Source organism: Orycteropus afer, unplaced genomic scaffold (assembly GCF_000298275.1).
Source record: "Orycteropus afer afer isolate SDZICR_OR568_19922 unplaced genomic scaffold, OryAfe1.0 scaffold00096, whole genome shotgun sequence".
NCBI lineage: Eukaryota > Metazoa > Chordata > Mammalia > Tubulidentata > Orycteropodidae > Orycteropus > Orycteropus afer.
This window is the reverse complement of record NW_006921683.1, coordinates 10,007,209-10,032,966: the sequence shown is the minus strand read 5'-3', so window position 1 is coordinate 10,032,966 and position 25,758 is coordinate 10,007,209. Positions and strand designations below refer to the sequence as shown.

The following is a 25,758-nucleotide window of genomic DNA, read 5'->3' as shown; positions in this document are numbered from 1 at the left end:
TCAATAGTGCTTTGCTTATCTGAGATCTCTTTTCTTTCCATATAAAGTTAGTGATTGGTTTTTCCATATCCCTAAAGAATGTTGATGGGATCTGGTTTGGGATTGCATTGAATGTATAGATTGCTTTGGGTAGAATTGACACTTTGACAATGTTCAATCTTCCTATCCACAAGCATGGGATGTTCTTCCATTTATGCAGATCTCTTATGGTTTCTTGAAGTAGTTTTTTATAGTTTTCTTTGTATTAGTCTTTAAGTCCCTGGTAAGATTTATTCCCAAGTATTTTATTTTTTTGGTAGCTATTGTAAATGATACTGATTTCCTTATTTCTTTTTCAGCAATCTCTTTGCTGATGTAGAGGGAGCCAACTGTTTTCTGTATGTTGATTTTGTATCCTGCCACCATGCTAAATCTCTCAATTAGTTCCAGTAGATTTTTGACTGAATCTCTTGGTTTTCCAGGCGTCAGATCCTATCATCAGTAAATAGGGATAGTTTAACTTATTCCTTATCAATTTGGATGTTTTTGATTTCCCTTTTCTTGCCTTTTTGCCCTGGTTAGGACTTCCAGTACAATGTTGAATAGAAGTTGTGATAGAGGACATCCTTGTCTGGTTCCTGTTCTCAAGAGGAATGGTTTCAGTCTTTCTCCATTGAGAATAATATTGGCTGTTGGTTTTGCATAAATGCCCTTTATTATGTTGAGGAATGTCCCTTGTATTCCTATTTTGCTGAGAGTTTTGATCAGGAATGGTGTTGGATTTTATCAAATGCCTTTTCTGCATCAATTGATATGATCATGTGGTTCTTTTTCTTTGTTATATTTATGTGGTGGATGACATTGATTATTTTTCTAATGTTGAACCATCCTTGCATACCTGATATGAACCCCACTTGGTCATAAAGAATAATTTTCTTGATATGTTGTTGGAGTCTATTGGCTAGGATTTTGTTGAAGATTTTTGCATCTATATTCATGAGGGATCTTGGTCTGTAGTATTCCTTTTGACTGATGTCTTTGCCTGGTTTTTAAACAAATATTTCTTAAATTACCTTCTTTAGCTTGCACACAATTTCAAGATGATAAACGAAAGTTCTACTTGAATAAATAGTGGGAAAGGTGGCATCTTAGACATCTAGCACTGCTATGACTGAAATATCTCAAGTGGATGGCTTTAACAAGCAGAAATTTGTTCTCTCACAGTTTAGGAGGCTAGAAGTCCACATGTGAGGCACCAGCTCTAAGGAAAGGCATTTTCTTTTTCTTTTCTTTCTTTCTCTTTTTTTTTCTGGTGGTTCTAGGAAAAGGTACTTGTCACCAATATTCCCCTTTTTCTAGGAATTTTTCAGTGGAGAGACCCCAGGTCCAAAGGATGAACTCTGCTCCTGACTCTTCTTTCTTGTTGGTAGAACATTTCTTTCCTCTCTGTCCCCTTGAGATTGACTCCAAATACCATCTAGTTCTGTAGATTGCATCCTGCCTCATGAACATAATTGCCTCTAATCCTGCCTCATTAACATCATAGATGTGAGGATTTATAACATATCAGATAATTACATAATACTGAGAACCATAGGCAGCCAAGTTGACACATATTTTGGGAGAACACAATTCAATACATAACATATGGACACTGACTTGCTCAGAAAATGGAACACCTGAAACTGTTAGGCCCTAAATAACAGGAGATTGCAAGGCAGATAACTCGTATTGTATTCTATTACAAATTCAATGAAATTCTGAGATGTAAGAAATAATTATTTCAAATATTCTATAGTATCATAAAAATACATATGCATATAAGTATGTTTTATATAGTTTCAAATATAAATAAATCTTTAATCTAGAAAATAATCCACAGTCACATGTGTAGGTCTGTGACCCAAGTTCTATTAACTCAAATAGGTTATTTGTTTCAATCTCTTTTAATATTTATTGTTAGAGAAGGTATTGACTTTCCCCACATCACATTGGAAGTCAAAATGGTGAATTTTGAATATGAATTCAAACCTTTTGATTTCAAATCTAGTGCTTTTACTAGAACCTTACAACCTTCCTATAAACTTTAGGGAGAAAACAACAACAACAACAAAAAATACTGTTCTGAAAATAAAATAGTTTCTTTTAAAATTGAATTGTACATATACAGAAAATAATAGTGCTGGAATTTAACACCCCTAACATAAATATTCCCTCTACTCTTGAAAAAAAAAAAAAAACAAACTTTTTTTTGTTTCCTTCTATTCATTGGCAATATACACTATCTTAATAAAAGTATAGTTTATTAAGTATAATTTTAGATGATACCAATAATTTAGAAATAACAATTGAAATATATTGATAAATATATAAGCATATGTTCTAATTATTCTTTGAAATTATTCTTTGGAATGACTTTTCTTAATTTTTATGGTAAGCCTGAAGTAGGAGGCACATCTGGAGTTCATTTAAATGAACTAAATTTCTCAGTTTAAATACAATACTAAGTATCAATAGTATGCCAGATATCTTTTTGTATGAATTTGTAAAGCATTTGTTGTATTTTGTAGTAAAATTAGTATAGGTTCTTAAGATGTTCAGAAATCACCATTTTTATGTAAGAACATACACTGGTAACCAGGAATATTCTTCCCTTTATCTTAATAACACTTTTATAGTAATAATAGGAAGTAAATTCTAAAGAATTCTTTTATCTGAGGTGCTCAAAGAGCTCTGTGGGCTGTATTGTAGATCAGTAATCCTCAATATCTTTAATGGGGGCACAGTAGGAGTAGATTTGCTGATTTCAGAAGACAAGGCTACTCAGTTTTTCCTCTGCAACTGACTTGCTGATGGAAAAAAACATAAAGAAGCTCCTCATCAAATATCTTAAAAGTTACCAGGAATGAGTTGGAAAACAGTAGTTTCCAGCAAGAACTGATTCAGGGATTAAACTCCCATCAAGTCCAGATGTAGGCTTAATGTTTCAGAACTGCTAACATCACAAATGTTTGCTGCCTGGTTTGACAACTGGAAGATTTTGCCCTGAATAAAAGCATTTCTTTCAAGGATTCATATTGAAATTGTTTCATTTTATCATGACTCTTTCAGACTGTCTTTTAGCTAGTTGAAGATCTAGGGAAAATAGTTCATTTTACTCTTAGAAAGTAAATTAGAAAAACTTTGGAAGTCATTCTGCAGTCTAAGAGGCTACATAATATAACCCTAGAAAGTTAAAGATGAGGAAGCTGAGGCCCAGAGAGATTAAGACTAGGCCCAACTGTTGGTCTTAGATCAGCAGTCAGCCCCTATCCACCAAGGTCCTACTCAGTCCTCTTTCTATTAAGGTAACACCAAGAATGGTGTCTGAATGTCTGTTGAAAAAACAATAAAAGAAAATGATTCTTCTGTTTTTAACTTCTACCTTTGTCTTATTTCTGCAGCTTCATTGTGTTGAAGATCTTCAGACAATTCAAGTGATCAAAATTTTAAGATATGAAAAGAAAATGGCCCAAATGTGTCTTTTTATGATATTCACCTTCTTCATCTGCTGGATGCCATCCATTGTGATCTGTTTCTTGCTTGTTAATGGTTATGGACACCTGGTCACTCCAACAATATCTGTTGTTTCATATCTCTTTGCTAAATCAAGCACTATATATAATCCAGTTATTTATGCCTTCATGATCAGAAAGGTAAGTGATTGTTTTCAGTCATCAGGACCCTGGGACTGGGGTTGGAAAATACTTCCATCAAGTTTATTTAGAGCTATTTTAAGGATAGCAGACAAAATAAATAATTTTATAGGAAAGTAAAGGCTACAAGGAGAAATGTAAGATATTTCCAAAGAAAATAATAAACAATTTTAAGATCTACCAGTTGGGATTCACACTTGATAGGAAAAACTTTATTAAAATTAATGTTTCATTCATCAACAAATACTTTATATGTCTAATAAGAACAATAATAATTCTCTATATAATATTTTTAAATGCTTACTGAATTATGCAGGGTACATCATTATCTTTACAAAATTCCATGTAATAAACCCATTTCTGTCAAGTTGATTCTGACTCATAGTGACAGAGTAGACATGCCCCATAGGGTTTCCAAGGCTTTACAGTAGCAGACTGACATATTTTTCTTCTCCAGAGCAGCTGGTGGGTTTGAACAGCTGACCAAAACTGCACCACCTATTTTATTAATGGGTTTGAAATCTGTTTAAAGAAGTTAAATAGCTTATTATTTCTTTCTGTAGTACAAAAGTTTTGACTTGATGGCTGTGAATCATGACTATAAGCATCCTCAATATGATTAATATGAAGCTAAGCCTCTAAATTATAAAGTTTAAGGATCAGAGACTTAAAAAGTTATGAATAATGGTTAATTATATGATTGGAACTTTAAAGGGCAATGGTAACAGGTAATAATAATAACAGGCAATAATAACTTCTGATTTTGAGTGCTCAAGAGTTTAGCAGAAGAGGACACTTACACATTAACCATACAATGTCCAGTGCTCAATCTCTCTATTTGTATTTTCTTCTTATATCTTTCTTTCGCTTGAATATTTTGGTTTCCTTTTTCTGTGAGTTTGCTTTCATATGGTTTCAACTTGCTTTCCTAGATGGTCTTTCTCCCTTTCATGTTCCCTTCTATTAGTCTATTTTCTTTAACCTTGAGATTTTTAACTTGGAGTTCTTAGAGCCTAAGCATTCTTTGAAATGGCGTTAGGAGAGCCATTGAAACTCCTGAAATTTTTTTGAAAACTTTTTGAAAATATGCACAGGTGAATTATTATAACTCACTGCCATCAAGTTGATTTGACTCATAGCAACCCCTTCTTGGGTTTCCAAGGTGGTATCTCTACAAAAGATTGCCCAATCTTCCTTTTGAGGAGTGGCTGGTGGGTTTGAACTGCCAGCCTTCTGGTTAGCAGTCAAATGCCTTAGGCACTGTAGTGAGATTGATTATTACTTAAATTTTTTGAAAGGGTATAATACCTCCAACTTTTAAAGGACCACATTTTAACAGACGATGGTGGCAAATATTTTAAAAAAACTTTTAAAACAATAATTAACAATGATTTGTTGCCTATTTTTTCTAGGGCAAATAATTATAAATCAGTACTTCTAGAACTTTCCTGTGCATACACATCACTTGATATCTTGTAAAATGCTTATTCTGATTCACCACGCCTGAGGTGCTCAATATTTTGCATCTCTAACAAGCACCTGTATGTTCCTGACCTTTCAAATTCTGGGGAGCACAGTTTGATCAGGACAACTAGAAGAACAGTAAATGAAAACAAGCAAACAAAAATGAATATTCCCAAGGAATTTACCATATTTTGGGAAAATAATTTTTGGCATACATCTTCATTTAATAAAACGTATCTGTAAACACTTAACCTGACACACCAAGCAACAGCTTGGTGAATAAATAAAGATTACACAAATAAACTTTTTTTTTTTTTAATGTGAGTATGAACTCAGTGCTAACTTGAATATAAATGAGGTTCAAGAAGACAAAAATTAATATAACTATTTATTGCATTTTTCATTGATTTTTCCTGATCTGGGAAAACTTTAAAAATATTTTAAAGTATTATGAAACTATTAAATATGAAAGTGTTAAACTTTGATTTTGCTCTAAGCAAAGAGGATAAACATTTAAATAACTTTTTACTTATGTGTTTTATTGGTTATAATAGACTAATTAAGGAGCTCTGGTAGCATAGTGCCTAAGGCACTTGACTGCTAACCAGAAGGCTGGCTGTTCAAACCCACCAGCCACTCCTCGGAAAGAAGGTTGGGCAATCTACTTCGGCAGTAATGTTTTTGTTGTTGTTATGTGCCGTAGAGTCGGACCTGACTCATAGCAACCTCTCCTTGAGTTCCTGAGGCAGTATCACTACGGAAGTAGATTGCCGCATCTTCCTTCCCAGGAGTGGCTGGTGGGTTTGAACCGCCAGCCTTCTGGTTAGGAGCCAAGTGCCTTAGGCACTATGCTACCAGAGCGCCTTCCATAGTGATAACACCTCTGAAACACAAGGAGGGGTCACTATGACTCGGATCCGACTCCACGGCAAATATCAACATAGACTGATTATGGTAACAAACAATCCCAACATTTCAGTGAATTAGTACAGTGAGAGTTTATTGATCACTGAGACCAGAGCCCACAGTCCTAAGTATATGGTGGAAATGGTGGGAGTCGTTCCCTTCTGTCATTTAAGAATTGAGAGTTTTTCTATTTTGTGATGTACTATGTCAGACCTTGACCTCCAAAGTCCTTGTAGAAGGAGAAGAACAGGAAGAAGCCCCTGAAAGAGGGCTAAGAGATATGGTTCAATTTCATGCCAAGAACAAAGAGGAAAATCATAGCTAGTGGTGAACACTAGCACTTCCTGCTGTAGAAGGTTTCCCCAACTGATTAGTAATCTTGATAGGAAAAAAAAAAAAAAAAAGTCTTTAGCTAATTAAAGGAACAGCATTAGTGAGTACACCTGACTCTGAACTCTGCTGAGAGATCCCTGTCTTTGCTATTTACCATTTCCCCAGATCCTAGCACAGTGGTTGTCACCTAGTAGGTGCTCACTGAATATTTGTGGAATTCATTTTCCAACCCCCTAAAGAAATAGATCTATCTACCCTCATAGAAGGAGCTCTGGTAGCATAGTGCCTAAGGCACTTGACTGCTAACCAGAAGGCTGGTGGTTCAAACCCACCAGCCATTCCTCGGAAGGAAGGTTGGGCATTCCTACTTCCGTAGTGATACTGCCTCGGAAACCCAAGGAGGGGTCGCTATGAGTCAGGGCTGACACGATGGCAAATAACAACGAAACAACACCCTCATAGAAGATGCCTGTAACTCGAATTTATGAAGATGATAAGGTATTAAAATAGGCCTAAGTACTAAAATCATAAAAAAATAGATTAGGCTACTGTTCTGATAAAGACTAGTGGAAAACCCAAGACTATGACCCTTAGACACACTTCAAGCTAGGAACTGAATTGAAGCCCCCTGACTCAATTGTCTGCCAAACGATAGACAGGCCTATAAGGTGAGCAGAATATCAGGAGAGTATGCCCTCATTAAAACAGTCAAGCATGTGAAATCAAGAGAACAGCATTTGCCCAAGGATAGAACCAGGATAGCAGAAGGGAATGAGAAGGAAGAATGAAGGTAAGGAATGGGCGCAGGGCGTTGTTGTTATGTGCCATCAAGTCAGACCCGACTCATAGCGACCCCTCCTTGGGTTTCTGAGGTAGTATCACCACGGGAGTAGATTGCCCAACCTTCCTTCCAAGGAGGGGCTGGTGGGTTTGAACCGCCAGCCTTCTGGTTAGTAGTCAAGTGTCTTAGGGACTATGCTACTAGAGCTCCTGGGTACAGGGAAGAAGTGAGAAAATGCTGTTACAATGTAGGGTTTGCAGTAAATATCACAAAACAGAATGTGTAAGATTGTTGAGTAGAAAACCAATTTGCTCTGTAAACGTTCAGTCAAATCACAATCAATCAATCAATAAAATAGACCTACGTGATCTAGCTAATAAGAATTATAACACATGCAAGGCATAAAACAAATCCCAGGTTTACTTAGATAGATTGAAGCGTTGACACCTAAGCTCCAAGCACATCTGCAGAAACAAAGGACAAGTCCATTGCTAAACTTGAATGTTAATCCAGACTAAAGACCAAACTTTACTTAATATTCAACTTGATTTTGTCTGCCCAGTTTCGAAGATCCCTTTTGCAGCTGCTATGTTTCCGACTGCTGAGATGCCAACGGCCTGCTAAAGACATACCAGTAGTTGGGAGTGAAATGCAGATCAGACCCATTGTGATGTCACAGAAAGACAGGGACAGGCCAAAGAAGAAGGTGACTTTTAACTCTTCTTCCATCATTTTTGTTATTACCAGTGATGAGTCGCTATCTGTCAATGACATTGACAAAACAAATGGGTCCAAAACAGATGTAATCCAAGTTCGCCCTTTATAGGATTAAGTAATGCTAATGAAAAATGGAAAAGACCGAAGAAGAGTTGATGCTTTTGAGTTGTGGTGCTGGCGAAGAATGCTGAAAGTACCATGGACTGCTAAAAGAACTAACAGATCTGTCCTGGAGGAAGTGCAGCCAGAATGCTCCTTGGAAGCAAGAATGGCCAGACTTCGTCTCACCTATTTTGGTCATGTTGTAAGAAGGGACCATTCCCTGGAGAAGGATGTCATGCTTGGTAGGGTGGAGGGTCGACGAAAGAGGGGGAGGCCTTCAACGAGATGGATTGATACAGTGGCTGCGATGATGGGCTCGAGTATAGCAGGGATTGTGGGGCTGGTGCGGGATCGGGCAGTGTTTCGTTCTGCTGTGCATGGGGTCGCTATGAGTCGGAAACGACTCGACGGCACTTAACAACAACAACAACAATGAAAAATGGGCCTTAAATCAGACACCACTTTTAGACTTTCATTATAAGAACTGTTTTGGAATCTCCATTCTATGTGATATCAACAGAACTTTTGTGGCCCAGTGGGAAAGCTGAATTACTCATATGGTCTCTGGCCTGAGAAAGAAGTTGAACAGGACAAACTTTCGTTTATTTCCATGGGTGCTTTATATAATGAAAAAAATTATTTGCAGCACAGGACGGGCCTCTGGAACCATCATCTGGCATGTTGGAACTTTTATTTCAAATGTATTTTTTAATGATTCTATTTTCCAAAGCACATAATACATTTTTCTCAAAAATCTCAGCTGTAAAAGTATCTTTGTTTTATACAAATATGCAAAATATCTAGATAATCTTGATATTTTTCTGTAAAGTTGGGTCCTATTCAATGTTATGGCATACACTTGACTATATCAAATTGATTATTTCCAGAAAAAGAAAATCAATCCCATAACTATATGAAACAAAGGACTATTTCTGTATGTATAGTATGGTAAAGAGGAACTTTAGACTAACATGTTGCAGAGCAAGCTCTGGAGGATACTAAGAAACATCATAGTAAAGAAAATAAGATCACAAACTTCAAGATAATCATGGAATATAGTTAATTATACATTAGCAGAGGATGTACTGTTGATGGCAGGTATCTCCATTTATTTTATTTCAAACATTAGCATGGTAATATTAACCTCTCCTTTTAACAATTTCCCACATTTTGCCAAGGACACAGAATCTGAATATTAGAGTAGGAATTCTAAGTGACAAACAAACAATCTGTATTTGGGGGCTCATGAAAATAAGTATACAGCTATATTAAGGAAGTGTTTTCATCTTTATTATTCATCAGTCAATCCACTGGATAATTAATGGTCAGTGTTATTACAGAAACCATTTTCCATGGATCATTGTTTAGACTAAACATAGATTATTAGAACACAAGTTGTTTAACAATATGTGAAAGACATACAATAATTTTATTTATTTATTTTTTGCCTATTTTTTTGTTTCTTAGATGACTGCCTTATTAGTATTGCATCTTCATTATCAATCATTATTGTAGGATTTCTAAATGTCTAGTTTGGCCTATTGAAGAAAGAAGAACCAAAGAAAATTTCTTTTTTGCACTAAATGTGCTTTTAATAATGAAGTTTATTGCTTTTTCTGCTGCAGCATGTAGTTAAATACAAGGTCTGAAATGTAATAAAATACTACTTCATATTTCTGAGAATACTGTCTTTCCTTATTTCCTTGTATATGTAGAGATATGATTTACAAATAAAACCCTTTCCTATCCTTCCCTTAGCAGACTTTTTATCTTCTGAAGATAATACTGGAATTTGAAGACTGGGAAACAGATGCATTTTGTAACTCTCTGAAACTCCCCAAAAGTTCCCATTTGTACTTTAGGTTTCTTCAAGTGAATTTGAGCAATGTGGTTAGATCAAAATTCCACCCAGGTGATGGGAGGTACAGTTGGCATGTTAGACAAGATGCAATGTCCCAGGGAGTGAGGCAATCCTATTATGACTTTTACTGTGCCCTTTAAAGAAAAAGTACTAATCAATGCCTTCCTTGAGACTTCTTGGGGATTCCGTTTTTTTTCAGAAGTGAAGGAGATCTCAGTTATTAGCTTTTATATTTAGAAAGGCCCTGGCCTGAGAGTAATGTTGTGGTGAAGCTGTGTGTTATAATTTTTAAAAAGGGGTAATACTTTTCCCCCAATGGTTGCAAGTCAACATAGAAACTAAATTGAATTTAAATGCAATCTGTAATTAACTAATTAATCTTTAACTTAATTTTCTATTAGTGTATTAAATACAATGATGGAAACACATTTTTAATCATGGTTACAGAGAAATCAAGCATTTGCTACCTCAAAGCCTTCATATCATCTGCTAGTAGAATTGGGAATTTGTTCTAATGACTCCATGGAATTTGCAGTGAAACATGCCCTGTATTCCAGAAGTAAGCAATCCAGTTCCATCGTCTTCTCAAGTAGTCCATAGGTTGAGGTGACATATAATGTATAAGTAAATAGGCACTACTGATGGCTATCAGTGTTCCGAAGAAAAAAAGTCCTTTGTTTATTACCTGTAAAGACAGTAAGAACTCTCATTTCAAATGTTGAGATTAAAATCTTGAAATAGACTTAATTCTTAAATTATTAAGGATTATACGATTGCCTGTTTGCTTTTAACCTGCAAAAGACATTCCATTCCATGACCAGGAATTAAAGTCCTGGAATGGCTGATAAGGACATATTTGGAGCCCTCCTCCTCTCTGTTTCTCAAGAAAACCTAAAATCTGTGTTCTGTATAAGGAATTCTTAGCACTCAGCTTTTGTATAGTCATTTAGAGGAAAGAAAAAAAAAAAAGAAAAAACAGGTTAGTCAAAGTTGTGACCTCTGTCTCCGGAGAGTACCACTATCCAAACACCACAAACGATTCAGTCACTTCTCACAGTCAGCCACAATGTCTCCCAAATGAGTTTAAACACTATGACTTTACCAACTGCAGGGAATCATCTGCACAGTGCCCATGAGGCCAGCTGTAGTCTAGGTTAGGTGTGTTCCAAATCATCCTGAGCCATTTCTATCACTGCATTTACTGCCCCACATTCTATTTGCCAGAGGACAGACAACCTATTGCATTCCTATCTATATAAATAAATCTTGACTCTTTCCAATTCATTCTTCATACAGCAAAGTCATCTTTGTAGTATCCAAGCCTGTGTCTATTACTTTCCTCCTTCAATCTCTCCTTCTTGCAAGGTAACATTCAGGACTTGTGAGGCCCTGCTTACCTTACTCTCCCGTCTCACACAGCTGCTGCGGGCCATGGCCACTGAAGCACATGCAGTACCCACAATGACTGTGTTGCTGGTGTTCCTTCAGCTTCTGCCTGGGGCTTACCCGCTCTCATTGTCCTTTGAGGGTCATTTATCCCCTCTGCTGCAGTTGTCTGTCTCTCTTACTAGTCAGTCCCTGAGTTATGTGAATGGTAGGAATTGGGTCTTATTCATCACCATGCCTAGCTCATTGTCTATACACTAAATAAAACTATTTGTTGAATGAATGAATTTGTAAAATTCCCAAAGTGGAAAATATGGAGTCTGAATGTTTATCACATGTCATCTCTAGGTCAGCTGCCTAAAATGAAGGTGGCATAGCATTACACTGGAATTTGACTCCATTTTCTAAATGATTCAATTCTTTCCAATTTTACAAATTGAACCCATAAAAATGTTGTATGAAGCAAAAGTCAGTAATGATTCACATTGCCTATATAAAGTCAAACATTCAGAGATATTAACATCAGTTTCTTTTCTGAAATTCTTTTCCTACCTTTTTTATATCTTTTTAAGTTTTTTGTTGGGCATTCTGCTTTATGTATACCTCAGGTATTTTTTTATTTGTAAGGCTAATATCTAGTGTGTGTCATATCACTTGTGTATTTGCTTAAAATCAACATAACCATAATACTTATGACACTCCAGTAAATCAGATTAAAAAAGGAAAAGTGAAATATGTTCCAACCTTTTTTTGCCAATGCCACCTCAGTACTGCTTCATGGTATCTTATTCTGGAAAATGTGACCTGTAGGGAAGTTTAAAAAGTATTTTTTGTTATTTTTTTTAATGTCTAAATTATGTATTTTTTAAAGTAGAGGATTAAAACAAGGAAAAGTTTTAAAGCCAGGCCTTACCATTGTATCAAAAAAACCCAACCCATTGTAATCCAGTTGATTCTAACTCACCGCAACCCCACAGGACAGAGTAGAACTGCTCCATAGGGTTTCCAAAGCTGTGAATCTTTATGGAAGCAGACTGCTCCATCTTTCTCTTACAAAGTGGCTGGTGGATTTAAAGTTCTGATCTTTTGGTTAGCAGCAAAATGCCTTAACCACTGTGCCACAAGAACTCCTCTTACCATTGTATAGAGAGGAATAAAAGTAGATGGCATAATAGCATGAAGACATCTCTCTAAGTTCTTTTGGAAGATGAACCACCTTGAATTGACGTGTGCTCGCATCTGTAATAATGTAGGAGAGAGTCTTAAGGATATATCAAACAAAGTACCTTTTTTTCCTTCTTTTGCTACAACTTACTACTTTTCATTCCTATTGATCACAGTGCTGGACACAGATCATTCAACAACCTTCTTATTTACATAATACTCATTCCCAATCCCCTTTAGTAGACATGCATAGGACACAACATAGCCTTAAAAATGTACATTCACACAAAACCTGTTGGGAAGGTTATTTTGCTGAAAGATTAATATGGGAACTCTTCCAGCAGAGGGTTCATTCAGTCAGACCTTCAGATAATGTGAGTCCAAAGATTTGAGAAATTTCTGTGGTTTCCTGGTTGGTTTTGGACATTATTTACGGCAGCAAGATATCTGCTTAGAGCTCTGTCTGTCTTTATTTACTTTATATTCAGGACAAAGATTGCATTGTAACTTTTCTGTTTTTAAAGACACAGGCAGAATACATCAATAAAAACGTTCATTGTCATATGGTAGAACTTCCCTCACCGCGTAGGATACAATTCTGCTCAAGCTGAAGTCCACTTTTTATCTTTGGTTTCCAGCAAAGAATCACATTCTTCCTTAAATTTACTTTGTAAACTTTTTCACTCAATTCTTTTAAAATGACAACCACACTCATGTATCATGACCCATTTATGTGCCTGATGCAAAATGGACTCAGTGTTTTTTCTTCAAAGTATTAACCTTTCTGACCATGAATTTCTTGGATCTTAGTTTTTTTTTCCAGTAATTAAGACAATAGTAGGTATTTAATGCCACTGTCAGTATGCAGCTTATAACATTAGCAATGGAAAGATCATTTAACATTTTTCCGATTTCTCAGATATATTAATACACTTCAGAGATGCATTTTCTTTAAAATAGCTTATTACTAACTCTATTAAATGTCAGCTATGAGCCTGTAAATTATCAGAAATTGAAGCCAAAGACATTTCGTCATCTTGGTTCTGTGTGTAGGTCATTGTTACTGGCCATATATCCACAATCCATCCATGTCTAAGGAATGCTCTGTGTGCGTGTGTGTCTGTGTCTGTGTACTCTTGGCTGTCCTGATTCTTATTCAGCATGCACGAGACAGGGCTGGAAGAAAGAAAAACTAAAGGAAAGAACATTTGTTAGAATATGAATGATCTCAAGTAATGGAGCCATACCTTCTCACTCACCTCTATGTAATTGTACATGGATAGGTCTGAAATTGCATGGTCATCTGGAATTCTAAATCTTGAGAATTCAGGAAGACACATACCTAGAAACCAAGTTAAATAATAAATCTTCTTTTCCAATGTAGTCTTAAAAAATGCACTGGGCTTTACCCAGATCAAATTAAATAGTACATTGTTTCCTAATGTTCTCTCTAAATTTTGACAACGATGGTTAGGCATGCTGCATGACCAACAATTTGTGAATACTTAGCAAAACATATAGAGAGTTTCCTTTTGTAATTAATAACCCTTACAATGAAGTTAACGTACCATATGTTTGTCAATTAGTAAAATCATTATCTTCCTTATTTCATAGATGAATAGCTGCTCATATAAATGTTTGTAAATGACCCCAATCCTCTCAGAATTTGTGACCTTGTTTTTGTGTACTCTCATAGCGTATGCTCACTTGTTTCATTGCACTAAAAACACCTTATTGACTTGCTCACAGTCACACAGGTAATAACTTAGTGAGTCAAGACAGGAAACTATGTGTAGGTTTAAAATCAGTGCTCTAATCTGTGCCTTACCTGAAACAGGTTGAAATTTAGAGTTAATTTCTGAAGCATATGATGCTGAGAATGAAGGAAAAGTTACCCAGTTCTCAGGGTATTGTTCGCAATTTCTTTTATAGACACACATATTATGTATATATTTAACACAGGTATAATACCACTATATATTATATTATGTAAAATATGTAAATACTATATATATAAAATGTTATATATTTAATGCTATTACTATAATATTATTTATACATTTAATTAAAGAACGATGTACAGAAATGTATAACTTCAATATTTGTAAAAGTAATATATTGGCTTGATCAGTTTTAATCAAAAGAGAAGTAGAAGTATCAAATGCAAGTTTTGATAAAGCAAAGAGCAAGAAATGGTTGGAGCTTGTAAAAGTATTTCCACACTTTTGCTGCAAGTGTTGTAGGTAAGAAGATGCTACTGAGATTGAAAGGGAGAGAAAGGTGTATATCTTTGCCAGCATGGAACTCTGATCTTTTTTCTCTATGTGGATCATTGCACAGACCACTACTTACACATTTTAAAGCTATTTCCGTAGTGATACTGTCTCAGAAACCCAAGGAAGAATCGCTATGAGTCTGATCCGACTCCATGGCAATGAGTTTGGTTTTTTTGGTTTAGACCCACCAGCCACTCCTCGGAAGGAAGGTTGGGCAATCCTACTTCCGTAGTGATACTGCCTCGGAAACCCAAGGAGGGGTCGCTATGAGTCGGGGCTGACTCGACGGCAAACAACAACAACAACAACAACAACAACAACAGTCTACCTCAAACTGAGAAGTGTTACTTACTGAAGTCATTATTGAATTTATCCATTAACTCATCAAACACCAAGCAGTCTTCAAAGCCCTGAAACAAACAAAAAAATAGTAAAAAAATAAACTTGATATAATAAAAACATCTTAATGCTGAACACACCTTCCATCAGTGAGGATAACTTTTAGGATATTCTCAACACAACAGTTTAGTTGTCATACATGGTATTGAATTATGATTGTAAAAGACCACCAAATGTGTGATTGATGGTTTGTCTTTGTCAAGTTCACACACACACACACACACACACATTACAATAATTTGAAACTTGACTGAAATTTTAAATCATTGTTGCAAATTTGATGGCTTTTATTGCTCCTGCAAAGTGCAAGAATAATTGTATTGCTGTACCATGAGGTTTAGAATTACATTTAAATTACTCAGTTTTCAAGATTCATATTTAGAGCAATTTAGTGATAAAGTAGAACTTGCATGTTAACTTAGTTATTATAATCCAAGGGTAAAGGAAATTTCCTCTATTAAGAAGTCTACCAAATTAGTAAGCATCTATGGTAGATTTACAGGGAATACGAAAATCAAAAGCTGTGCTTCTTACTTTCCAAGATTTCAAGCTATAGCTTTAAAGACAATGTAAAAGTACGTTGTAGTTGTTGGTGGCAGGCGAATCAATTCTGACTCATGGCAACACCATGTACTACTTAGTAGAACTGCTCTATAGGGTTGTCTTGGCTGTAATCTTAATGGAAGCAAACAACCAGGCCTATTTTCTATGGTAATGCTGGATGGGTTCAAACTGCTAACCTTTTAATTAGCAGTTGAGCACAAATCATTTGCACTACCCAAGGACTTATTTAGGACACTGATAGCACAGTGCCTATGGCATCTGACTGCTAACCAGAAAGTTAGTGGTCCAAACCCACCAGCCACTCTGCAGAAGCAAGACTGGGCAATCTACTTCCATAAAGATTTACCACCTTGGAAACACAATGGGGGTCGCTATGAGTCAGGATCAACTCAACAGCAGTAGGTTTGGTTTGCTTTTTTTAAGTATTTATTTAAAAGTCTGTAAAAAGTAATAAGTTAATAAATAAAATTTCATATCAATTACAGAAATTACATCTGAAGCAAATAATGATTTTACTAGTCATAAATTTTGTAAACTTAGTGCTATAGGAATTTAGAGACAAGCAATGCAGACAGGGCTGAGATAACAGTTTTAAACTCTTTATTTAAATTAAATCACCAACTCTTCAAAATCCCTGTGAGGAAGAAATTATTAAAACCCTGTTTTATGGACAGAGAAGCACAGATAAGTAAACTGTGCAAGAATATAATCTAGCAAATTCTGGACTAAGGGTTTGAACCAGGGTAGTTTAATAAGTCATAATAAGTCTGAATATGTATCTGAATACTATACTATAAGTAGTGTGTTCTTAAGTTTTTATAAAGCAAAACATGTTTACCACTGTCTTTTTAAAACTATAATTAATTAGACTCACAAGCTGGGTCTTTTTTTTTTATTATTGTGATTTGGGTGAAAGTTTACAGAGCAAATTCATTTTCCATACAGCAGTTCATACATATTTTTTCTTATGACATTGACTACAACTCCCCACAAGTAACAGCTCTCTTCCCACTTCTTCCTTGTAGATTTGTCCAATGCAGTACGTCGTCTTGACTGGTGCTTCCGTTGGTGTTGATTGTAGAACCAAGGAATATGAAATCCTTGACAACTTCAATCTTTTCTCCATTCACTGTGAAGTTGTTTATTGGACAAGTTGTGAGGATTTCTGTTTTCTTCATATTGAGGTATAATTCATACTACAGACTGTAGTCTTTAATCTTCATCAGTAAGTGCTTCAAGTCATCCTCACTTTCAGCAAGCTAAGTTGTGTCATCTGCATATTGCAGGTTGTTAATGAGTCTTCCTCCAATCCTGATGCCACATTCTTCTCCATACAGTCCAGCTTCTAGGATTATTTGCTCAGCATACAAGTTGAATAAGTATGGTGAAAGAATACAGTCTTGACGCACTCCTTTCTTGATTTTGAACCAAGAAGTATCCCCTTGTTCAGGTCGAACAATAACCTCCTGATCTATGTACAGGTTACTCATGAGTACAATCAAGAGTTCTGGAATTCCCATTCTTCCCAATGTTATCCATAATTTCTTATGATCTATACAATCGAATGCTTTTGCATAGTAAATAAAACATAAGTAAACGTCTTTCTGGTATTCTTTGCTTTCAGCTGAGACCCATCTGACATCAGCAACGATATCCTTCATTCCATATCCTCTTCTTAATCCAGCTTGCATTTCTGGAAGCTCTCTGTCAATATAGTGCCACAACAGTTTTTAAATTATCTTCAGTAAGATTTTTCTTCTATGTGATATTAATGATATTGTTTGATAATTTCCACATTCTGTGGGATCATCTTTCTTTGGAATGGGTACAAATATGGATGTCTTCCAAATCTCTTGGCATAACCAAATGAGAGCCTCCAGCATGGCATCCATTTGTTGAAATATCTCAATGGGTATTCCATCAATACCTGAAGCCTTGTTTTTCGCCAATTCCTTCAGTGCACCTTCAACTTCTTCCTTCAAAACCATTGGTTCTTGATCCTGAAATGGATGCATATTGACCAATTCTTTTTGGTACAGTGACTCTATGTATTGCTTCCATCTTCTTTTGATGCTTCCTGCATCATTTAATATTTTGCCATAGAATCTTTCAATATTGCAACTCGAGGCTGAAATGATTTCCTCAGTTCTTTCAGCTTGACAAATATCAAGGGTATTCTTCCTTTTTGTTTTTCTAACTCCAGGTCTTTGCACCTTTCATTATAGTAATTGACTTTGTCTGCTCAAGCTGCTCTTTGAAATCTGTTTAGCTCTTTAATCTTGTCATTTCTTCCATTTGTTTTAGCTACTCTCCACTCAAGGGAAAGTTTCAGATCTCTTCTGACATCCATTTTGGTCTTTTCTTCCTTTCTTGTCTTTTTAATGACCTCTTGCTTTCTCCATGGATGATGTTCTTGATGTCATCCCACAATTCCTCTGGTTTTTAGTCATTGGTGTCCAATGCATCAAATCTATTCTTTAAATGGTGTCTAAATTCAGGAGGGATTTTCTCAAGGTCATATTTTGGCTCTCGTGGATTGTTTTAATTGTCTTCAACTTCAACTTGAACATGCATATGAGCAGTTGATGGTCTGTTCCACAATCAGCTTATGGCCTTGTTTTGGCCAAAGATAGTAAACTTTTCCATGGTCTCTTGCCACAGATGTAGTCGATATTATTCCTGCATTTTCCATCTGGTGAAGTCCATGTATATAGTTGTCGCTTATGTTGTTGATAAAGGTATTTGCAGTGAATAAGTTATTGGTCTTGCAAATTTCAATCATGAGATCTCCAGTGTTATTCCTATCACTGAGACCATATTTTCCAACTGCTGGTAACTCTTCTTTGTTTCTAAATTTTGCATTCTAGTCACCAGTGATAATCAATATATCTTGGTTTCATGTTCGGTCAATTTCAGACTGCAGAAGTTGGTAGAAATCTTCATTTTCCTCATCTTTGGCTTTGGTAGTTGGTGCATAAGTTTTAGTAATAGTAGTATTAACTGGTTTTCCTTGTAGGAAGATATCATCCTATCACTGTACTTTGTACTTTGTACATTGTACTTCAGGACAGATCTTAAACACTCTTTGTGATGAAGAATGCCACACCATTCCTCTTCAATTTGTCATTCCTGGCTTAGTAGATCATATGGTTGTCTGATTGAAATGGCCAAAACCAGTCCATTTCAGCTCATTAATACCTAGGATATCGATCTTTATGCATTCCATTTCATTTTTGACAACTGCCAATTTTCCTAGATTCATACTTCATACAATCCCTGTTCCAATTATTAATGGATGTTTGCATCTGTTTCTACTCATTTTGAGTCATGCCACATCAGCCAATGGAGTTCCCAAAAGCTTTACTCTATCTATCTTGTTAAGGTTGTCTCTACTCTGAGGAGTCAGCTCTTCCGCAGTCAAATTTTGAGTGCCTTCCAAACTGATGGGCTCATCTTCCGGCACTATATCGAACATTGTTTCAGGGCTATTCATAAAGTTTTCCTGTAATATATCAGACAGTGTTTCACTGATATTCATAAGGTTTTCATTGGCCAATTGTTTGAGAATTGAATGGCCTCTTCCTTCTTCTGAGTCTGTCTTAGCCTGGAAACTCCGCTGAAACCTGTCCACCATGGGTAACCCTGCTGGCATTTTGCATTACAGTGATATAGCCTCTAGCCTCACAGCAACACACAAGCCACCACAAGACTACAAACTGACAGACAAGTTCATCTCCCTCAGTTGTTCCTAACCCTTCTGTACCTCCCTGTCTTGGGCAGTGGCCTTAAAATAGAGCCACTCACAAGCAAAAAGCAGCTCCTGAGTCCTGGTCCTCCTACCTCGGGCCCTGGCCTTAATATAGAGCCACCCCAAAGCAAAAAGCATCCTCCAAGCCCCAGGCTTGCTTACCTCAAGCCGGGTCTCAATAAAGACCTCACCCCAAGCAAAAATCAGCCCCAGTACCAGGCCTTGGGTCCCGACCTTAATACAGATCCACACCCAAGCAAAAAGTAGCCTCCAAGAGCGGGGCCAACCTACGTCAGGTCCCAGCCTTAATAAAGAGCTGCCCCAAAGTGAAAAACAGCCTCCAAGCCCCGGCCTGCCTACTTCAGTCCCTGGCCTTAATATAGAGCTGCCCCAATCAAAAAGCAGCCTCCAAACAAAGGGGTAAAAACTATCATATCCCCATCTCTCTCTTTCACACACACAGACACACACACAGAGCAGACAGTTATTTTAGGATTCTTTGAAATTAATGTTCAATGGTGTTATTTGTTGTTAGATGCCATAGAGTTCCTTCCAACTCATAGTGACCCTGTGTACAACAGAACAAAACACTTCCTAGTCCTGTGCCATCCTCACAATCATTGCCATATTTGAGTACATTATTGCAGCCACTATGTCAGTCCATCTCATTGTGGGTCTTCTCTTTTTTTGCTGATCCTCTACTTTACCTTCTCCAGGGAGAGGCCTTCTATAGAGCGTTCCAGCTATACTACCTCTAAGAGAGATTTGTTTATTTTTCTAGTAATCTATGGTAAGACCAATATTTTTTGCTAACAGCACAATTCAAATATTTCAATTCTTCTGTGATCTTTTTTATTCATTGTTCACCTCTCACATGCATATATGTCTATTGAAAATACCATGGCTTGGGACAGGGCACCCACCTTAGTCTTCCATGTGTCATTGTTATTCTTTAACACTTTAAAGAGGTCTTTTGCAGCAGATTTTCCCAGTGTAATACCTTGACTGATGTCTTAACTGCTGCTTCCATGGTTGTAATTGTGGATCTGTGTAAAATGAAATCGCCGACAATTTCAATATTTTCTCCGTTTATCATGATGTTGATTATTGGTCCAGTTGTAAGGATTTTTATTTTCTTTACGTTGAGGTGTAATCCATACTGAAGACTCTGTTCTCTGGTCTTCATCAGTAAGTGCTTCCAGTCATCCTCACTTTGAGCAAGAAAAGTTGTATCATTTGCACATCACAAATTGTTAATAAATCTTCCTCCAATCATGATGCCCTATTCTTTTTCATATACTTCAGTTTCTGACATTATTGCTCAGCGTATGTATTGAATAAGTATGGTGAAATGATACAACCCTCATGCACATCTTTCCTTATTTTAAAACATTTGGTATCCCCTTGTTCTGTTTGAATGACTATCTCTTGGTCTATGTACAGGTTCTTCATGAGAACAAATAAATGTTCTGGAATTCCCATTCTTCCCAGTGTTATCTATAATTTGTTTTGATCCAATGATCAAATGCTTTTGCATAGTCAAACACAGGTAAACATCTTTCATATATTCTTTGCTTTCTTCAAAGATCCGTCTGGTATCAGCAATGGTATCCCTCATTTCACATACTGCTCTGAATTCATCTTGCATTTCTAGAATTTCCCTGTCAATATGCTGCTGCATCCATTTTTAAATTATCTCCAGCAAAATTTTACTTATGTGTGATATTAAAGATATTGTTTGATAGTTTCTGCATTTTGTTGGATCACCTTTCTTTGGAATAGGTATAAATATGGAGCTCTTCCAGTTATCTGGCCAGGTGTTTGTCTTCCAAATTTCTTGACATAAACAAGTAAGCACCTACAGCACAGCATTCATTCGTTGAAACATCTTAATTGGTATTATATGAATTTTGGAGCTTTGTTTTTCTCCAAAGCCTTAAGTGTAGCTTGGACTTCTTCCTTAAGGACCATCAGTTCTTGATCATATGCTACTTTCTGAAATGGTTGAATGCTGACCAGTTCTGTTTGGTACAGTGACTCTGTGTATTTCTTCCATCTTCTTGCAGTGCTTCCTGTATCATTCAATATTTTTCCCATAACCCCCTGTCATCCAACTCACAGTGACCCTAAAGGACAGAGTAGAACTTCTTCATAGGGTTCCAAGGCCATAAATCTTTACAGAAGTAGATTGACTCATCTTTCTCCTGAGGAACAGCTAGTGAGTTCAAACCAAGGACCTGTCAGTTACCAGCCAAATACCTTAATCACTGACCACCAGAGCTCCTTATTTTGCCCTTTAATCCTTCAATGTTCCAATCCAATATTCAATCCTTCAATATCCATACTCAAGGCTTGAATTTTTTCTTAAGTTCTTCCAACTTGGCAAATGGTGTCTTCTTCCTCTTTAACTGTCTAACTCTAGGTCTTTCACATTTTGTTATCATTTTTTACTTTGTCTTTTTGAGTTGCCCTTTGAAATCATCTGTTCAGCTCTTTTCCTTCATCATTTCTTCTATTTGCTTTAGCTACTCTCATACCATCAACTACTCATAGCAAGTTGAAGTTGAAGACAATTAAAATAAGTCCACAAGAGCCAAAAAATGACCTTGATAAAATCCCTCCTGAATTAGAGAGCATCTACAGAATAGACTTGATGTATTGAATACCAATGACCAAAAACCAGAGGGATTGTGGGATGACATCAAGAACATCATCCAGGAAGAAAGCAAAAGGTCATTAAAAAGACAGGAAAGGAAGAAAAGACGAAAATGAATGCCAGAAGAGACTCTGAAACTTGCCCTCAAATGGAGAGTAACTAAAGCAAATGGAAGAAATGACAGGATAAAAGAGCTGAACAGATTTCAAAGAGCAGCTCAAGAAGACAAAGTCAATTATTACAATGAAATGTGCAAAGAGGAGTTCCAGTAAGATGGTGGAATAGGCAGACGGACCTCACAGACCCTCTTCAACAAAAATAAGGGGACTCAATTAACAGAGATACAGAAGGTAATCCTGGAGCCCTGAGCTTTGAAGGGAAGGTTATGGAAGTGGACTAAACTCCAACTAGTAGAAGAACCTGCATAAAAACACCAAAAAAGGAAACATATGGAGCTGCAGTCTGTCAGTGATCCTGACGGCACAGAGAGCTTGGATATTGCCGAGTGGTGTTAGGACCTAAGAATTAACCTAAAAATCAGCCCTGCTAGGCAAGGGCTGCATGGAGGACTGCACTGGTGACTAGGAAAGCAGTGAAGAGAAAGGAGGGCTGAGCTGTGGACTTTTGCCTGTCCAGAGGGCACAGCCATTTTGAATGCTTACAAGCAGTTTGACCATTTTGGATATTTAAAGTGACAGCATCCTCCCAAATTACAGGGACTTAAGAATAGGTTCCACTTGCTCAGAACCACAAGGACAATCTGGCACCAATGACTGGAAAGGTGCAATTTTCCCCTTGTTACTCATACCCCACACCTTCTTGGTGAATAGAGGTGTAGACATGCCTCACTCCCACCCACCTTCTGGGCTGGCAGAAATTCCATCCCAGTCTGTGCACTTGGACAGAGCATGAGTGCACTGCCCCACCCTGCCCACATTTTTTCCCCCTTTATTTTTTTAGTTAGTTAGTTTTTGTCTGTTTTAAAATTATTATTATCATTGTCCTTATTATTTTTAATTCTTCCCTTTCCAGATTCTAGTTTTCAGCTTTTTCTCTCTTCTCTGTTCCTTGTTCCCATTTTTCTCTTTCTCATGTTTAACCCCATTCCTTGTTTTTCTTTTCACATTTTTCACATTTTTTCTTCGTTATTCTCCTACTCAACCTTTTTTGCTTATTGCTCTCTAGCAAGATATTGTGGCTTTTTTTTTTTTTTTTTGGTTATTGTTCCTGTGTGTTTATATGGCATGTTTTTGTCCACATGCTTTTACTTTTTTGATGGTTATTGATTTTTGCTTTTGTCTAACTGATTGGTAGACAGCAAGAGTGCCCATATGACACAACTACACCCACACCTCTTGCACTTCACTTACTGAGTAAGAGCCACAATTTCCTTCTTCACCAACTGGCCAAGAAGAGCCTGACTCACCCTTAACTGCTCTTCATGAACAGTTAACAGAGATCTAAATACAACAATGTCACAATGACTCAGAGACAACAGACCATCATAGTCCACACAAAGAAGCAAGATAAAGTGGTAGAAAAAAGAGAGCAGGATACAGACCCAGAACACATCCCTCAGGAAGAAGCAGCATTAGAACTCCCTGACAAGAAATTCAAAAGAGTTTTATTTAGGTGTCTTCAAAGGATTGAGAGAAAGATCTTCCTTGACAAAATTATGGAAAAGACAGACAAAACCTTAGAAGAATTTTGGAAGAAAATACAAGAACAAAATTAAAAAATAAATTAAAAATTAGAAATGATACAAAATCTACAGATAGAAATCCAAAAGATTAATACTAAATTTTCAGAAATAGATATCATTTAAAGGCCAAAGGAGTAGAATCGAATCAATGGAAGACAGAAATAATGAGATTGAAGGCAAATACCTGAATACTTCTTTGGAAAGGGATCATTCAGAAAAAATGCCAAAACAAGATGAAGAAAGCCTAATGTTTGTGTGGAATACCATCAAAAGGAATAACATATGTGTAACTGGAATTCCAGAACAGGAAGAGAGAAAGAAAACCACTGATAAAATTGTGCAAGATTTGTTGGAAGATAATTTCCTGATATGATAAATGATGACACTATATCCATTCAGGAAGTACAATGAACCCCAAAGAGGATAGATCCCAAAAGAAAATCACCAAGACATATTGTCATCAAACTCATCAAAACCAAAGACAAAGGAAGAATCCTGAAAGCAACATGGAAAAATGAAAAGTTACCTACAGAATAGTTACGAATAAGTTACCAAAAACAAATAAGTTACCAATAAGAATAAGCTCTGATTGCTCAGCAGAAACCATGCAAACTAGAAGGCAATGGGATGATATATATAAAACACTGAAAGAGAAAACTTTCCAACCAAGAATTATATACCCAGCAAAATTGTCCCTCAAATATGATGGTGAAATTAGAACATTTTCAGATAAGCAGATCTTAAGGGAATTTGTTAAAACCTGACCAACCTTACAAGATATACTAAAGGGAGTTCATTGAACAGAGAACCAATAATAGCAAACAACTGACCATTAATACCCAAGATGACATAACCCAGAAACCAACACAGCTATGGATGTATCCAAAGTAAAACAAGCTTACAAGATTGTAAACAGGCAACTAGAGAATCAATTGGCAAATGAGGAAAACTACAAACCAAAAAGAGGGGGGAAATAGTGTAGGTACAGAACTTCTAAATGGTGAGGAAGTCAAGATAGCTACAAGATAGAATGGACTGTTCTAAACTTGGGGAGAAAATTATAAATCATAGGGTAACCTCAAAGAAAAATGATAAACCTCTGCATCACAATAAAAAAGAGGACAATCACAAATATTTAGCAAATACTAAAACAATAGCAACAAAGGAAATGATATGATTCATAAATATAATGAGCTCAGCACAGAAAATTATATGGAACAAAGAAATCAGGAACACGATGAAAAAACCCATAACAAAATGACAGCAACAAATTCTTACTTGTCAATAATTACATTGTCAATTGATTAAATGCACCACTGAAGAGATGGAGAGTTGCAGATTGGATAAGAAAACCCATCAATATGCTGTCTACAAGAGACAAATATTAGAGATAAAGACAAAAATAGACTAAAAATCAAAGGTTGGAAAAAGATATCTCAAGCAAATGGCAGCCAAAAAAGAGCAGGATTGGCCATATTAATTTCTGATCAAATTGACTTGAAGACAAAAACTACTATACAGGACAAGGAAGGACATCATATAATGATTAAAGGATCAATTGAACAAGAAGATATAACCATAATAAATATCTATTGACTGAATCAAAGAGCCACAAAACACATAAATCAGACTTTAAAAGAGCTGAAAAGGCAAATAGATGACTCCACAGTCATAGTAGGAGACTTTAATACACTACTTTCAATGAAAGAGAGAACAACTGGAAAGAAACTCAACAAAGACACAGAAGAGCTAATGAATACAATCCACCCACTTGAACTTATAGACATCTATAGACCACATCACCCAACAACAGCACAATATACATTCTTTTCCAGTGCACATGCAACATTTTCTATAATAGACCATATGTTAGGCCATAAAGCAAGCCTTAATAAATTTAAAAACATTGAAATACTGCAAAGCATCTTCTCAGATCACAATGCTATCAAATTAGAAATCAACAATAGGAAGATCAATGGAAAAAGAGCAAACACATGGAAACTGAACAACACCCTCCATAAGAAA

General features: G+C 36.3%; 2 protein-coding genes across 2 annotated transcripts in view; one reads left to right on the top strand and one right to left on the bottom strand.

Moving 5' to 3' along the window:
* Nucleotides 1–7,984, top strand: part of OPN3 (opsin 3) — a 74,257-nt gene extending 66,273 nt beyond the window's left edge. Inside the window, exons 3-4 of the mRNA XM_007942718.2 lie at nt 3,423–3,674; nt 7,721–7,984. Of these exons, the coding sequence (XP_007940909.1) occupies nt 3,423–3,674; nt 7,721–7,984 (516 nt within the window). The remainder of the gene's footprint in view (nt 1–3,422; nt 3,675–7,720) is intronic.
* A 2,336-nt stretch (nt 7,985–10,320) lies between these two features.
* Nucleotides 10,321–25,758, bottom strand: part of KMO (kynurenine 3-monooxygenase) — a 91,247-nt gene continuing 75,809 nt past the window's right edge. Inside the window, 6 exon segments of the mRNA XM_007942717.2 lie at nt 10,321–10,383; nt 10,386–10,523; nt 11,969–12,028; nt 12,362–12,463; nt 13,648–13,730; nt 15,017–15,074. Of these exon segments, the coding sequence (XP_007940908.2) occupies nt 10,321–10,383; nt 10,386–10,523; nt 11,969–12,028; nt 12,362–12,463; nt 13,648–13,730; nt 15,017–15,074 (504 nt within the window).